This window comes from Leopardus geoffroyi, chromosome C1 (genome assembly GCF_018350155.1).
Source record: "Leopardus geoffroyi isolate Oge1 chromosome C1, O.geoffroyi_Oge1_pat1.0, whole genome shotgun sequence".
In the NCBI taxonomy this organism is placed as follows: Eukaryota; Metazoa; Chordata; class Mammalia; order Carnivora; family Felidae; genus Leopardus; species Leopardus geoffroyi.
This window is the reverse complement of record NC_059328.1, coordinates 126,647,590-126,665,227: the sequence shown is the minus strand read 5'-3', so window position 1 is coordinate 126,665,227 and position 17,638 is coordinate 126,647,590. Positions and strand designations below refer to the sequence as shown.

The 17,638-nt window shown below is 37.9% G+C and overlaps 1 protein-coding gene across 3 annotated transcripts in view; it reads right to left on the bottom strand.

Moving 5' to 3' along the window:
* Positions 1–3,122: 3,122 nt before the first annotated feature.
* ACMSD (aminocarboxymuconate semialdehyde decarboxylase) overlaps positions 3,123–17,638 on the bottom strand; it is a 57,662-nt gene continuing 43,146 nt past the window's right edge. For 2 of the 3 annotated variants that reach the window (XM_045479618.1, XM_045479621.1), the window contains 2 exons: positions 10,370–10,468; positions 4,850–5,945 (listed from right to left, as the gene is read on the bottom strand). In XM_045479618.1, the coding sequence (XP_045335574.1) occupies positions 5,883–5,945; positions 10,370–10,468 (162 nt within the window). In that variant the 3' untranslated portion in view covers positions 4,850–5,882. Of the gene's footprint in view, positions 3,193–4,849; positions 5,946–10,369; positions 10,469–17,638 lie in introns of those variants that run through there. The other variant, XM_045479620.1, reaches the window with a different exon arrangement.

Genomic DNA, 17,638 nt, shown 5'->3' with positions numbered 1-17,638 from the left:
GTGCCCCTTACCCATTTAGCCCATCTCCCCCTCTCACAACCCCTCCAGTAACCCTCAGTTTGTTCTCCATATTTATGAGTCTCTTCTGTTTTGTTCCCCTCCCTGTTTTTATATTATTTTTGTTTCCCTTATTTTCATCTGTCTTGTCTCTTAAAGTCCTCATATGAGTGAAGTCATATGATTTTTGTCTTTCTCTGACTAATTTCACTTAGCATAATACCCTCCAGTTCCATCCACATAGTTACAAATGGCAAGATTTCATTCTTTTTGATTGCCGAGTTACACTCCATTTTATGTATATACCACATCTTCTTTATCCATTTATCCATCGATGGACATTTGGGCTCTTTCCATACTTTGGCTATTGTTGATAGTGCGGCTATAAACATGGGGGTGCATGTGTCCCTTTGAAACAGCACACCTGTATCCCTTGGATAAATGCCTAGTGGTGCAATTTCTGGGTCGTAGGGTAGTTCTGTTTTTAGTTTTTTGGGGAACTGCCATACTGTTTTCCAGAGTGGCTGCACCAGCTTGCATTCCCATATTTTTAGCTTTTTGAGGAACCTCCGTACCATTTTCCACAGTGTCTGTACCAGTTTACATGCCCACCAATACTACATAAGGGTACCTTTTTCTCCACATCCTCACCAACACTTGTTCTTTCTTTTTTTTTTTTTTTTAATTATTTTTTATTTTTAGAGAGAGCACATGTGCAAGGAGGGGAGAGGCAGAGAAAGGGAGAGAGAATCCTAAGCAGGCTCTTTGCTGATAGTGCAGAACCTAATGCGGGGCTTGATCTCATGAACCGTGAGATCATGACCTGAGATGAAATAAAAAGTTGGATGCAACAGAGCCATCCAGACACCCCTATTTCTTGTGGTTTTAATTTTAGCCATTATGACAGGTATGAGTTGATGTCTCGTTCTGGCTTTGGTTTGCATTGTCTTGATGATTAGTGATGTTGAGCATCTTTTCATGTGTCTGTTGGCCATCTGTCTTTTTTGAAAAAATGACTGTTTAGGCCCTTTGCCCATTTTTAATTTTTTCTTAATGTTTTTATTCTCGAGACAGAGAGAGACAGAGCATGAGCAGGGGAGGGGCAGAGAGAGAGGGAGACACAGAATCTGAAGCAGGCTCCAGGCTCTGAGCTGTCAACACAGAGCCCAACGCGGGGCTTGAACTCACAGACTGTGAGATCATGACTTGAGCTGAAGTCGGACACTTAATTGACTGAGCCATCCAGGAGCCCCTTAGCATTTAAAAAAATTTTTTTTAATGTTTTTTCCTTTGGCTATTTTTAATTGGAATTTCATTATTATTATATTATTATTATTATTATTATTATTATTATTGGTGTAAATTCCTTTGGCTATTTTTAATTGGAATTTCATTATTATTATATTATTATTATTATTATTATTATTGGTGTAAATAATAATTATTATTATTATTTATTTTGGATATTAACCCCTTATTGGATATATCATTTGCAAATATCTTCATTTTGTTTTTTTGGTGGTTTCCTTCACAATGCAAAAGCTTTTTATTTTGATGTGGTCCCAGTAGTTTATTTTTGCTTTTGTTTCCTCTACCTGAGAAGACATACATACAAAGATGTTGCTGAGATTGATGTCCAAGAGATTAGTGCCTATATTTTCTTCTAGGAGTTTTATGATTTCGGATCTTGAATCCAGTTTGAGTTCACTTTTGTGTCTGGTGTGAAAAAGTTGTCCACTTTCATTCTTTGGCATGTAGCTGTCCAGTTTCCCCAGAACTGTTTATTGAAGAGATTGTCTTTTCCTCATTGTATATTTTTGCCTCATGCCTTGTAAGCATGAGTTTATTTCTGGGTTCTATTCTGTTCCATTGATCTATGTGTCCATTTTTTATACTGTTTTGATTACTACAGCTTTGTAGTATATCTTGAAATTTGGGATTGTGATACCTCCAGCAAGTTCGGCTGCCCATTGCTTGAAAAGCCATTACTCAAGAGCAAATTTTTTCGTTTGTTTTTTAAAAGTTTATTGATTTATTTTGAGAGAGAGAGAGCGCATGTGCATGACCAGGGGAGGAGCAGAGAGAGAGGGAGAGAGAGAATCTCAAGCACGCTCCCCACTGTCAATGCAGCTCTGGTCATAGGGCTGGATCCCATGAACTGTGAGATCATTACCTGAGCTGAAATCAAGAGTTGGACACTCAACTGATTGAGCCACTCAGGTGCCACTCAAGAGACAAATTTTGATTTGAAAGGAATTTGAGCTTTAATCTGAAGGCTGGCAACCTGAGGAGAAGGTGAACTCTTGTCCAAAAGCTGACTCCGAGGGGCCTCTGGGTGGCTCAGTTGGTTAAGTGTCCAACTTCGGCTCAGGTCATCATCTCGTGGTCAGTGAGATCAAGCCCTGCGTTGGGCTCTGTGTTGACAGTGTGGAGCCTGCTTGGGATTCTCTGTCTTCCTCTCTCTGCCCCTCCCCCACTCACACTCTATCTCTCCCTCTCAAAATTAATAAATCTTTATTTTATTTAAAAAAAAATTTTTTTTCAACGTTTATTTATTTTTGGGACAGAGAGAGACAGAGCATGACCGGGGGAGGGGCAGAGAGAGAGGGAGACACAGAATCGGAAACAGGCTCCAGGCTCTGAGCCATCAGCCCAGAGCCTGACGCGGGGCTCGAACTCACGGACCGCGAGATCGTGACCTGGCTGAAGTCGGACGCTTAACCGACTGCGCCACCCAGGCGCCCCTTTATTTTATTTTTTAAATGTTTATTTTTTGAGAGCGTGCACATGTGCAAGAGATAGAGATAGATAGAGTGAGTGGGGGAGGGGCAGAGAGAAAATCTGAAGCAGGCTCCCGGCTCTGAGCTGTCAGCACAGAGCCTGACACAAGGACCACAAACCATGAGATCGTGACTTAACCAACTGAGCCACCCAAGCACCCCACTAAATAAAACTTTAAATTAAAAAAAAACAAAACAAAAGCCAACTCCGAGGTTTCTGCCTGGTGCAGGAATTTTTAAAGAGGTTTAGGGTGGTTAATCAGCAAACAGAGTGCAGTGGCCTGCAACCTTTCTTGATTATGTGAAGACTTGATGCCAGCTACAAAAATTATCTCAGTGTTTGTGGGTTGTGCAACAGAGTCTGGTTCTTGTTTCATGATATGCAGTAGTACTCTGTTCTTTCTGCAGAGAAGGGCTGGGTTTACAGATAACAATGAGAGGTCAGTAAAATCATTTGTGTGGCCTAAAAAAAGAAAAACATTTTGCTAAAAAAATTTTAGGCTAATGAGAAAGCCTAGGTGGCTTCAAACAGAATTGCTGGCTTCTGTGACCTGGGAAAGTTCTGGTCCTTATTCCTCAAGATCAGTGGTCTGCAAATCTCAAAGAAAGTAAATTAGTTCTGTTACAGATCAAGGGACTCAGGTCAGCAAGTAAGGAATGTTTTATCTTGAGGCAAGTTAACACATAAGATCATCTGGAGTGCTGTTACCTTTGATGGGGATTGCATTAAATCTATAGATTGCTTTGGGTAGTATGCACATTTTAACAATGTTGATTCTTTGAATCTATCAGTATGTAATAGCTTTCCTTTTGTTTGTGTCAGTGTTTTGTAGTTTTCACAGTGCAGGTCTTTTACCTCTTGGTTAAGTTTATTCTTGGATATTTTATTTTTTACCAGTTTCTAATAGTTTTTTGGTGGAGTCTTTAGGGTTTTCTATATATAAGATCTGCAAATAGTGAGTTTTACTTCTTCCTTACCAATTTGCATGGCTTTTACTTCTTTTTGTTGTCTGAGCTGTGGCTAGGAGGTATGTTTCCTCTAAACCCACTTTGTTGAGAGGAAAACATCCCACTTTTAAACTGGGTAAAAGATCTGAACCCACATCTCACAAAGAAGATATACAGATGGCAAATAAGCATAGGAAAAGATTTTCAACATTTTTATGTCATAAGGGTGTTCTTAGTAGTAGTTTATCACTGCAAAAGAGTGGAAGCATGACTGTCCTTGAATTGAATTGCAATGTAATACTGTTCAGCTAGTAAAAGGAAGAAGGCATCCAAGTGTTGAAAGGGAAACAAAACAAAACTGTCAACTAAGAATGCCTGGCAAAGTTGTCCTTCAGAATTGAAAGATAAAGAATTTTCCAGACAAAAACAATCTCAAGGAGCTCCTCACCACTAGACTGGCCTTACACGAAATGTTAAAGGGACTTCTTTAAGCTGAAATTAAAGGGTACTAATTAGTAACAAGAAAACATATGAAAATATAAATCTCACCGATAAAGGTAAGTATGTAGTAAAAATCATAATAATCTAATGTTGCAAAGGTGTTGGGTTAATCACTTCTAAATCTTGTGTGAAGGTTAAAAGAAAAGCATTATTAACTGTAACTATAATAATTTGTTAACGGATACATAAGATAAAAAGATATAAACTGTGGTATGAAAGATATAAAACGTGGGGGCTGAGTTTAATTGTAGAGCTTTAGAATGCATCCAAACTTATCAACGAAGATAGACTGTTATAAAAAGAAGGCAGCTTAAATGTGGAATGGTCACCAAGGTATTCAGTAGAAAAAACAAGCAAGATGCCACTGTCTGGGTAAAATGAACAAAGGAATCTGCACATGTAAGTACTTGTATTGTCCTAGATGATCTCTGCAAGAATATTCAAAAGAACAGTTAAAATGGGTTCCTTTTAGCATAGGTTGAATTTGATCTTTTTGAGCTCTTCTAATATATTCATGTATTGACTTTTCAAAAAAACTTAAAAATTACATGCCAATACTGAACTCTTGGTTTTCTGAACTAATGGAAGGGAAAAGAACTATGAATGAATACAAGGCAAGAGGGTAATTTTGAAAAATTATATTTGGTTTTTAGAATTCAGCCAGAGGTACATGAACCACAGATGTTCATCACCGCTCCAAGACCAAGTTCATTTTCAGCAGCCCAGATGAGACCACCATAAATGAAGTAAGTAGAATAAGGCTACCCTGGTATCACTCTGCTCAATCTCCATAACTAGCTTTACACATTTTGCTCAGTATTTTAAATTAAAAGAGCTTCTGGTAAAGGTAAATTATAGACTGGAACTGTTTTCCAGAATAGGTAAGTTCTCATTCAGTTTGAAACCCCTGTTCTTATAGTTTTGCCTCTTTGTCTATTTCCCATCCTCCAACTCTGAACAAGCCTTTCTATCCTTAGAGACTCAGCCCAACTTCTATGCAGATCTGCTCCAGTTTGAATCCAAATGAATTTTTCTTACTGAAACTTCTATAACTCCTAATATATTGTTTAGTAATTATTCCATGAACATGTGTCTTGCCTCTTTAATTGGACTATAAACTCTCTAGGGATTATGGGATATATTATATATATATGTATGTATGTATATATGTGTATATATATGTATGTATATATATATGTGTGTGTGTGTGTGTACATATCACTTATTTTTTTGGACTCTAAAGCATTCCCAGTCCAGTTGTGGACCAATGGAAGGTGTTAAAAGTGAATGAAATCAGGTTATTTGGGCCCCATTCACATATACTTGCTCAAAGTGGAGAACCTACCTCAGCCCTCCAGGATGGTTTTGGTCTTTCTCCATATAAATCATGAATGACATTTGGTTTTTATTTCTGCCATTAATTTAAAAAGCGCTGGGAAAATCATTTTTGATTTGCACATGAAATAATATATTGCTTTTCAGAATGAAAACAAATTCTGTGACTCATTTTTGTTATGAATAATTTAGAACATTTGTGTATATCCTATTTCTGGATAAAATAGTTCAAAATAAGATTTTAGTAATGCATGTGTGATACATATTTAAAAACAAAAATAAAACATCTTCTTGAATGTTTGTCTTTGTAGTAAATGCAAGTCATTCAAATTGTTTTCTCTCAAGACCCAAAAATGCTAGGGCATTGCCAGCTTTGAGTCTATCCTGCAAAAGAAAAAAAAGTTTTATTTTATTTTATTTTGTTTTGTTTTGGGGGGGGGAGGCAGAGAGAGAGAGAGAGAGAGAGAGAGAGAGAGAGAGAGAGAGAATCTTAAGCAGGCTCCACACTCAGCCAGAAGCCCAGTGTGGGCCTCAATCCCATGACCCTGGGATCATGACCTGCACTGAAGTCAAGAGTGGGATGCTCAACCAACTGAGCCACCCAGGTGCCCCAAAGTTTTTTTTTAAAGCATTATTTAATGGTTGTTTTAAAATACTTATTGAGTGTCTTTATCAGGTTTTTAAAAGATGAATTTCCCAATGTGAGAGAAAAATATTAGCAAGTTAAACAATGAATCTCTTGTTTCAAAACCCCTGTTTTGCCCCACTATTTGAAATCTGTTTCAAACTTGGTCATGGGAACAAAGGAGAATTATAAGGGGGAGAGCTCTCTTAGGAAAAAACGCCTTTCTTTGGAAACCTCTGCAGGACCCTCTAGTGGGTTTCAAGGACTATTTAGAGGCAAATACAGTTGACCCTTGAACAACAGGAGTTTGAACTGTGTAAGTTCACTTACATTTGGATTTTTTTGAATAAATATATTGGAAAAATTTTTTGAGATTTGTGACAATTTGGAAAAACTCGCAAACTGTGTAACCTAAAAGTAGGAAAAGTTTTTTAAAAAGTTAGGTGTTATTGTAACATTACAGTGTATAATACATGTAATATACAAAATATGTGTTAATTGACTGTGTTATTGGTAAGGCTTGTGGTCAACAGCAGGCTATTTGTAGTTAAGTTTTTGGGGGGGTCAAAGGTTATACATGAATTTCGATGTAGGAGTTAGCATCCCTAACTCAGTGTTTTCAAAGGTCAACCGCATAGAGAAAAGGTACACTGTAGGTCTGTGGGACAGGAGAGCTGGAAACAGTGCCCAGAAATCTTGTAGCCATCCTTCACTTTCTAGGCATATGTGTTATCCCTTCACATGGCCCTGAATAAAAGGTAAGCTCTTTTGGTGCAAGAAAAGTGACAGATGAAGCACCTCAGAATATGGTACAAGTATGTAGATTTATAAATTTCAGATGAGAAAAGGACTCTTAAATTTTTCTTCACTTTCTTCCCAGTTATAGACTAGGTCAGCTCCACAAAGAAACTCCTGTGACTTAAGGGGTAACTTTTGTGGTACCCTAATTGATATATGTCCAGCTTGCAAAGGGCAGGCAAGAATGGAAGGAAATGTATGGAGTTGTGTAACATTTGTGGATATTAATGCATTTCAGTGTATCTTAACAGCTTCAGGGTTCTCAAACAGCCTTGGAGAGTGGGTGATTTGAGCAGACACCTCTTATTCAGGGTTCTTCCTTGATCCACACTTGGACCATTCCCTCTAAAGAAAGCTTTTAGAAGTGACTCCTGCTGCTCTGAGAAACTGTGTGCTTTACCTTTACAAATAGGTTGGTACCAACTACCGTTTGAAGAAGATACATTTTGGCGTGTTGGATTTGGGATTGGGTCCATGTGCTGTAATACAACGGTTAATATTGCCTTTGGTAAATCACCCAGCATCCAAATCTTGTTTTCCTCCTCTGCATCTGCATGCTGGAATGCAACTACCTGTCTACCTCCCAGTGTTGTTATGGTCAGCAAATGGGTTTGTTTATTTCATTTAAAAAATGTTTGGGGCGCCTGGGTGGCGCAGTCGGTTAAGCGTCCGACTTCAGCCAGGTCACGATCTCGCGGTCCGTGAGTTCGAGCCCCGCGTCGGGCTCTGGGCTGATGGCTCAGAGCCTGGAGCCTGTTTCCGATTCTGTGTCTCCCTCTCTCTCTGACCCTCCCCTGTTCATGCTCTGTCTCTCTCTGTCCCAAAAATAAATAAACGTTGAAAAAAAAAATTTAAAAAATGTTTTAGTGAGATTTACCTTCATATGGCTCAAAATTCGAAAGATACAAAATGGATGCTTCCTTTCACTACTGCCACCCAACCAGTACTTTTTCTTCCCAGAGTTATTAGTTTCTTGTCTGTTTTTCCCAAACGTATTTATGCATATATAAGCAAATACTTGTATTTAGGTATATAGGTTTTTTCATAAATGGTTAGTATATTATACACAAATGGAAGTACACTATATGTGTTGTTTTGTACCTTGCTTTTTAAACTGAATATATCTTGGAAATTGATTTTTAATTTTTTTATACATTCCATTGTATGGATATATTATTGTTTATTCCCCTATAGATTCTTTTCAGTCTTTTATTGTAAACAATGTTACAGTGAGCAGTCTTTTAAGGAATGTCATGAATTTGTGACAGTGTAAAATTTTCATGCAAGAGTTTTTAAAAACTTTGACCTTAAAAGTCATAAGCATGGGGACACCTGGGTGGCTCAGTTGGTTAAGTGACTGACTCTTGATTTTGGCTTAGGTCATGATCTTGAACCCATGGTGGGTTCCATGCTAACAGTGCAGAGCCTGCTTGAGATTCTCTCCACTCTGTCTGTCCCTACCCCTGCTCATACTTTCTCTCTCAAAATAAATAAAGAAATATTAAAAAACATCATAGCACATAAAATTTAAAAACTAGAGGTATAAAATAATAGTAGTTATTTTTCCATTAAAGTTTTGTAAGTTCTTTTTTTTTTTTTTTTTAACTTTATTGAGAGAGTGAGAGAGCACAAGCAGGGGAGAGGCAGAGAGAGAAGGAGACAGAATCCCACGCAGTCTCCACACTGTCAGTGCAGAGCCAGGTGTGGGGCTTGAACCCACGAACTGTGAGATCATGACCTGAGCCAAAATCAAGAGTCAGATGCTTAACAGATTGAGCCACCCAGGCGCCCCTCCATTAAAGTTTTAATCGGGATACTTAGGATAATTTGATTTCAGTTTAATTTTGGTTACCTTTATAGAAAGTTTTTCATTTTCAATGTTTGTTGCAAAAAGAAAAATAAAAAAAAAAAAAAAACCTTACTACATACAGCTTCCTACTTTATTTATTTTTAAGCTAACTTAAATGTTTATTCTGAGAGAGAGAGTGGATGTGCATGAGTCGGGGAGGGGCAGAGAGAGAGGGAGAGCGAGAATCCCAAGCAGGCTCCATGCTGTCAGCATAGAGCCCAATGCGGGGCTCAGACCCACCAAGCGCGAGATCATGAGCTAAGCCAAAATCAAGAGTTAGACACTTAGCCAACTGAGCCACCTAGGCACCGTGCTGCCTACTTTAAATAAGTGAATATTTAACAATCCAAGACTTTCAGTGCTTTACGACGGGTAAGTGGCAAAGGGGAAACTTTCTGTAGAAAGCAGTCTGAAGTTTCCCAGTTAATAATTGTCCCTATGTCTTCATCTTTGGCCACCCTTGACCCCAGTTGTGATTAATGGTGAGGCCCTTAGGAAGAACTTGTTCTGTTGAGGGGTAGGGGTGAGGAAGGGAGAGGATGACAAAGGAGAAGGGGATCTGGGGACACAGCGTCTCATTATAAACTCATCTGACTTCATAAGCCTAAAGGGCAGAATAGGCAGTGGCAACATTATAGCACATTTTAGTATCATTTACCCACCCTAAAAGTCGAATGCCGAAAGAAGAAAATTGTTACTTGAGAGTTCTGGTTCTTTGAGTTCTGTTAATCAAGACTTTAGTCTTAAGATCCAAGTAATGGGAATCATTACAATTTTTGAGATTGGTAGATTTGTTACAGAAATATTAAAGGAAAAACTTAGGCATTTTCCTTATTCATCTAACATGTAAACATAAATGTGTTATTGTGATATGCTTCTTGACAGTTTTTTTTCTCTGCTTTATGAATTTAGTTGTACTAGGTTGGCTTTCAGCTTTTTAAAAAAGTAGTTAAAAAAATTTGAATTCCAGTTAGTTAACATACACTGTTGTATTAGTTTCAGGTGTATAATATAGCGATTCAGTAGTTTTACTTGGTCCTCATCAAGATGTTGTACTCTTAATCCCCTTTACCTGTTTTACCCATCCCCCAACCTACCTCACTGTGGTAACCATCTGTTTGTTCTCTATAGTTAAGAGTCTGTTTTTTGGTTTGTTTCCTTTTTTTTTCTGCTTTGTTCATTTGTTTTGTTTCTTAAATTCCATATATGACTAAAAATCATATGGTGTTTGTCTTTGACTGACTCATTTCATTTAGTATTACACTCTAACTCCATCCATGTTATTGCAAAAGGCAAGATTTCATTCTTTTTTTATGGCTGAGTAATATATATGTGTGTGTGTGTACACACACACATATATAAACCACATCTTCCTTTGCTCTTTAATAGTTTTGCTATTTCCAGTAACAGTTCTAGGAATATTAGGTGTAATGTTTCCCTTGTTCTTTGTTGTCACGTACCAAAGTACATACTCTGAAACCAAAGAATTAGAGCAGGAAAACTCAGGAAGAAGACCATGAAGTAAAAGGCATATACCTTTGTTTCTGCATCAAATTCTTCTATGGACTCTATTAATTTTCCAGGTTCCAGCTCCCCTAGTGGAAAGGGGTAATCAGTTCCCAAAATGACTTTATCCTGAAAAAAAATTTTTATAGAGCATCAAAAAACCTCCTCTAAATACAATTATATTAACTTATTACAAGCACTCCTATGATAAAATAACAAATTCCTTCCAGTTAATAGAAACAAACTGATCTAAAATGTTAAAAGATTTAATGAATTCAAAACGTATTCTGACATTTTCTCCAGCAGGTGTCGCTATTTGGTTTCTTAAAGTTGCAAATCAACCTCCATCCTCCCTTTTTAAAATAACTGAATACATAATTCTCAAATATAAGAAGCAAGTATTTATTCAATAAAGCATGCTGATATCTTTAGATAAAATAAAGATTCTGTATTTCTTAGAATGACATGTTGCAATTGATCATATATATATATATATATATATATATGTATGTATATATATATATGTATATATATATATGGGATATCCCATATATATGTGGGATATATCCCATATATATATCCCATATGTATATATTTTAAAGACTTTATTTTTAAGTAATCTCTACACTCATTGTGGGGCTTCAACTCACAACCCTGAGACCAAGAGTTGCATGCTCCATGGACAGAACTAGCCAGGCACCCCTGGTCCCATGATTTTTGAAAACATACTAGAGTTAGAAGGGAGAAAATAAAAAACAACTGGATAAAAAGTAAAGACAAACAAAAACCAATGCCCAAATAATTCCTATCTCTATAAACTGAACCATTGTCTGTTTTTTTTTTTTAATGATGTAGCTTGAATGTCTATTTGTTTTTTGTTTTTGTTTTTTTTAATTTTTTTTTTTTTCAACGTTTATCCATTTTTGGGACAGAGAGAGACAGAGCATGAACGGGGCAGGGGCAGAGAGAGAGGGAGACACAGAATCGGAAACAGGCTCCAGGCTCTGAGCCATCAGCCCAGAGCCTGACGCGGGGCTCGAACTCCCAGACCGCGAGATCATGACCTGGCTGAAGTCGGACGCTTAACCGACTGCGCCACCCAGGCGCCCCTTGAATCTCTATTTGATACTTTGTACAACAAAGTACAAAGGCTTGTCCATCTACAAATATATAAAGTGGTATGTCAAACAATGTGTTAGAATCTAGATTATCCTGGCCAACAAACAGAAACGTTCTCTGTCTTCAGAGAATTTGTAATTCGGTAAAAAAGAGTGACATTAAATCAATAATGGAAGTCTATTAAAATAAAATAAGAAAAACACATTTCAACCAGAAATTTTACTTCTAGAAATGTGTTCCACTAATACACTTGTAATGGAAATATATATAAGAAAATTAATTGCAACATTATTTGTAGCATTAAAAGACTAGCAAACTAAATTATAGCGTATCTAAGAAATAAAGAGGAATGAGGAATACTTACCTATGTTGAAATGGAATAATCACAGAGTTATATTGTAAGGTAGAATGATGTTGAAGTTAAATTGTAAAGAGAAAAAAAGTCTAGGACAATGTATCTGCTATGCTCATATTTCTGTTTTTAATAAGGAATATATAGATACGCAAATGAATGTTTGTATGTATGCAGTCTATTTAAGGAATTGTACCCAAGAAACAAGTAACATTAGTTGCCTCTGGAAAAGAACGTTAGGATTTGGGGATGGAGCAGATCCCTTCGCCCCTTTTGGAATGTAATTAGCTTAATACAAATATACCTTTTAAAAATATATAATTCAGTGGGTTTTAATATATTTTTGAATTTGTGTAATCATTTCCATCATCTAATTCCAGAACGTTTTTATCATACCAAATTTAATCCCATACCTGTTAGCAGGCACTTCCCATTCCCTCTTTCTTCCCTTCCTAGGGTAAACTAATTTACCCTAGGGATTGCCTGCTCTGGACATTTTATGTAAACAGAATAATGTATTATGTTGCCATCTTTTGTTTAGTGTACTGTTTTCAAGGTCATCCATGTTGTAGCCTAAATCAGTACTTCTTTCCTTTTTATGTGGAATAATATTCCATTGTATAGATGTACCATGTTTTATTTATCTGCTTACCAGATAATGGACATTGGGTTGTTTCTACTTTTTGGCTATTATGATAATGCTGCTCTGAATACTTTTAATTTTTTTTTTTTAATGTTTATTTATTTTTGAGACAGAGACAGAGCATGAACGGGGGAGGGTCAGAGAGAGGGAGACACAGAATCCGAAACAGGCTCCAGGCTCTGAGTTGTCAGCACAGAGCCCTATGCGGGGCTCGAACTCACGGACGGCGAGATCATGACCTGAGCCGAAGTCGGCCCCTTAACCGACTGAGCCACCCAGGCGCCCCTGAATACTTTTTAAAAAAATTTTTATTTATTTTGAAAGTGAGAGAAAGCATGAGTGGAGGAGGGGCAGAAAGCGAGCAGGTGAGAGAGAATCCCAAGCAGGCTCTGTGCTGTCTGCAGATTTCATGACTGAGAGATCATGACCTGAATAGAAATCAAGAGCCAGATGCTTAACTGGCCGAACCACCCAGGCACCCCTCCTCTGAACATTTTTGTGCAAGTTTTTACATCAACATGCTTTCATTTCTCCTAGATATACACTTATCAGTGGGGTTGCTGGGTCATGTGGTAAGTCCATGTTTAACATTTTGAGGAGCTACTTTTCACAGTGGATGCAGCATTCTGCATTCTGACCAGGAATGTCTGAGGATTCTAATTTCTCCAAGTCCTCATCAACACTTGCTATTGTCTGTCTTTTTAATTATAGCCATCATAGATATAAAATAATATCTCACTGTGGTTTTAATTTACATTTCTCTAATGAATAATTATCTTGAACATCTTTTCATGTGTTCATTGGCCTTTTTATGTCATTGGAGAGATATCTATTCAGAACATTGTGTCTATTCAAGCCCCTTTATTTTTTTATAGTTGAGTTGTAAGAGTTTTAAAATATTTTCTGAATGTTAGAGGTTTATCAGATATATATCTACAGATATTTTGTTAATTCTGTGGGTTATCTTTTCATTTTACTAGAAGTATATATGAAGTACAAAAGTTTTTAATTTTGATGAAGTCTAATTTATCTAAAAACTTTGGTTCCTTGTACTTTTGGTGTCATATTTAAGAAACTATTGCCTAATCCAAGGTCACAAAGATTTACAACTATATTTTCTTCTAAGTGTTTGTAGTTTTCATTTGTCCATTTAGGTCTCTGATCTGTTGGGGTTCATTTTTTTTTTTTTTTTTAATTTTTTTTTTTCCACGTTTTTATTTTATTTTTGGGACAGAGAGAGACAGAGCATGAACGGGGGAGGGGCAGAGAGAGAGGGAGACACAGAATCGGAAACAGGCTCCAGGCTCCGAGCCCTCAGCCCAGAGCCTGACGCGGGGCTCGAACTCACGGACCGTGAGATCGTGACCTGGCTGAAGTCGGACGCCCAACCGACTGCGCCACCCAGGCGCCCCTGTTGGGGTTCATTTTTATGTGGGGTATAAATAAGCGGTACAACTTAATTTTAATTTTTATTTTTTTGCATGTGGATACCCAGTTATTTTCCTGCTATAAGTTGAAAAGACTATTCTTTCCTCATTTAATTCCATTGGCACCTCTGTTCAAAATCAGTTGATCTTTATGTCTGCCCTATGCTAGTACTACACAGTTTTGACTACTGTAGCTGTGTAAAAAGTTGTGAAATTAGAAGTGTGAGTCCTTCAACTTTGTTCTTCTTTTTACATTGGTTTTGGCTATTTTGGGTCTGTTGCTTTCATAGATGAATTTTAGGATCAGCTTGTCAATTCTGCAACAGAAAAAAAAGGCCCCTGGATTTTTGATAGGGATTGCATTGAATCTGTAGGTCAATGTGGGGACTATTGCCATTTCACAGTATGGAGTTTTCCAATCAGTGAACATGAGATGTCTTTCTTTTAAGTTTTTATTTAAATTCCAGTTAGTTAACATACAGTGTAATATTAGTTTCAGGTGTCCAGTATAGTGATTTAACATTTCCATGCATCACCCACTGCTCATCATAACAAGTTCACTCTTTAATGAACATGGGATGGCTTTTCATATTTTTTTAATGTTTATTTATTTTTGAGAGAGAGAGAGAGAGTGAGCAGAGGAGAGGCAAAGAGAGAGGGAGACACAGAATCTGAAGCAGGCTCCAGGCTCTGAGCTGTCAGCACAGAACCAGATGTGGGGTTCAAACTCACGAACTGCGAGATCATGACATGAGCCAAAGTCAGTCGCTTAACTGACTGAGCCACCCAGGCACCCTGGAATGTCTTTTCATTTATGTAGGTCTTTAATTTTCTTTAGCAATGTTTTACAGTTTAGTGCCCAAGTCTTGCACTTCTTTAGTTGGATTTATTCCTACGTATTTCATTCTTTTGAATGCTATTATAGATGAAATTTATAATATGGATTATTTTTATGGATTTTTCATTGCTAATATATAGAAATATGATCAAGTTTTATATATTTATTTTGTTACCTACAGTCTTGCCGAATCTGTTTATTAGCCCTAATGGTTTATTTGTAGATTCTTTAGAATTTTCTTTTTTTTTTAAATTTTTTAATGTTTATTTATTTTGGAGAGAGAGAGACAGAGTGTGAGTGGAGAAGGGGCAGAGAGAGAGAGAGAGAGAGAGAGGGAGACAAAGAACCAGATGCAGGCTCCAGGCTCCACGCTGTCAGCACAGAGCCTGACCCGGGACTCAAACTCACCAGCCATGAGATCATGGCCTGAACCAAAGTCAAACGCTCAACTGACTGAGCCACCCAGGTGCCCCCCATTTCTTTTTTTAATTTTGTAATATTTATTTATTTTGGGAGAGAGAGAGACAGTGTGTGAGCAGGGGAAGGGCAGAGAGACAGCATAGGATTTTCTATGTATAAGGTCATGTCATCTGAAATATTTATGCTTCTTCCCTCCCAATCTGGATACCTTTTATTTATTTTCCTTCCCTAATTTCCCTGGCCAGAATCTCCAGTGCATCATTAAATAGAAATGGTGAGAGCAGAACCTTTCAGTTCACCATTAAGTGTGTTAATGTTAGTTAGTTGCAGATTTTTTTTTTTTTAATTTTTTTTTCAACGTTTATTCATTTTTGGGACAGAGAGAGACAGAGCATGAACGGGGAAGGGGCAGAGAGAGAGGGAGACACAGAATCGGAAACAGGCTCCAGGCTCTGAGCCATCAGCCCAGAGCCTGATGCGGGGCTCGAACTCACGGACCGCGAGATCGTGACCTGGCTGAAGTCGGACGCCTAACCGACTGTGCCACCCAGGCGCCCCTAGTTGCGGATTTTTAATAGATGCTCTTTATCAGGTTGAGGAAGCTCTCTTCTTCTAGTTGTTGAGTGTTTTTATCATTAAAGGCTGTTGGATCTTGCTTAGTACTTTTCCTGCGTCTATTGAGATGATTTTGTAGCTTTTGTTCTTTATTAATATGCTATTGATTGGTGTGTGTGTGTGTGTGTGTGTGTGTGTGTGTGTGTGTGTGTGTCTGTGTGTGTCTGTCTGTCTGTCTGTCTGTCTGTTGAAAAACCTTGTGTTCCTGGGATAAATCCCAGTAGGTCATAGTGTATAATTCTTTTTATCTGTTGCTAGATTGAGTTTAATAAATACCATTGGGGAAATTTGCATCTGTATTCATAAAGGATATTAGCCTGTAGTTTTCTTGTGATTACTTGGTCTGGTTTTGGTATCAGTGTGATGCTGGCTTCATAGAATAAGTTAGGAAGTGTTTCCTTCATTTGTATTTTTTCAAACGATTTGTGATGGATTGAAGTGGTTGTAATTCTTTTTAAATTTTTTGGTAAAATTCACCAGTGAAGCCATCTGGTCCTGGGCTTTTCTTTGTGAGACATTTTAAAATTACGAGTTTAACCTCTTTACTTGTTATAGGTCTATTCAGATGTCCTTTTTCTTCTTGAGTCAGTTTCTGTCATCTTTCTAGGAATTTCTCCATTTCATTTAGGTTATCTGATTTGTTAGCATATATTTGCTCATAGTTTTTTCCTATAATTCTTTTTATTTCTGTAAGATCTGTAGTAATGGCCTCTCTTTCATGTCCAATTTTAAGGTTTTTTTTAAGTCTTTTTTTTTTTTTTTTCAGTTTATTCATTTTTGAGAGAGAGAACAGGGGAGTGTCAGAGAAAGAGTGGAAGAGAGAGAACCCATGCAGGCTTCACTGTCAGTGCAGAGCTTGATGTGGGGCTCGAACTCATGAACTATGAGATCATGACCTGAGCCAAAATCAAGAGTCAGATGCTCAACCGACTGAGCTACGCAAACACCCTCGTTACAGCCTTTCTAGGAGAAGGATCCCATCATTGTCCCCTGTGGGAGGCTGGGCCCCAGTGCCAGGCTGAGACCGGGTCGAGCAACGGCTCCCTGTTGACTCAGCCAACCCGGTGGTTCCCCCTCCCATTCCCCCACTTTCAAGGGCATAGGAAAGCCTTGTCAAGGCTGAGAAAGTTAATTCCTGAAGCCTGTGGTCTGCAGGTGTTGGCAGTAATGTTACCCCCCTTTTTTCTACCCCCGGTCAAATAGAAACAAACATGGGAACTGTGTTTTGCTAGCAATCTATCAACAAGGTCTTGTGACCCGTTCAGAAAGTTCACAAGGTACATAGAACTAAATGTTTTGGCTGGCAGTGATCATGTGAAACCTGTTTATTCTTAGAATGACCTGATCCATAAGAGTCTTACATTATAAAAGATTGTGTACAGCAACAATAAAGCCGTCACTTGGGCCATCAGCCCAGGGGACCCTCCTGTTCCCAAACTGTCTTCTCTTCTCTCTTTTTTTCTTACATTCCCCTACCCTCAGGACCCTGATCTCGGTGTTTGTTGCGCCGGTCGTGACAGTCCCCATTCAACAGATGAGGAAACAGAGATGAAAACTAACTTGCTTAGAGTTGCACAGCTAGTATGTGGTAGAGCCAGGCTTGTGTCTCCATTTCTTCCACTCAGCTAAGAAGTGGGATAGAAGTTTTCTCTAGCTCTGAGCCAAAGGCCTGGTACAGAGTAGATGTTTATTGAATTAAATTGGACCACTACTATAATTTTATAACTGATTCCGGTCTCATCCATTTTAATCAATATCTAACACTGGGGAGAGTGCTGATTTGAATATAAATCTGATCATACCACATCCCTGCTCAAGCTCTTTCAATAATTTCCTCTTGTCCAGAAGGTACAACCCAAATTTCTTAGCAAGGAACAAAATGCCC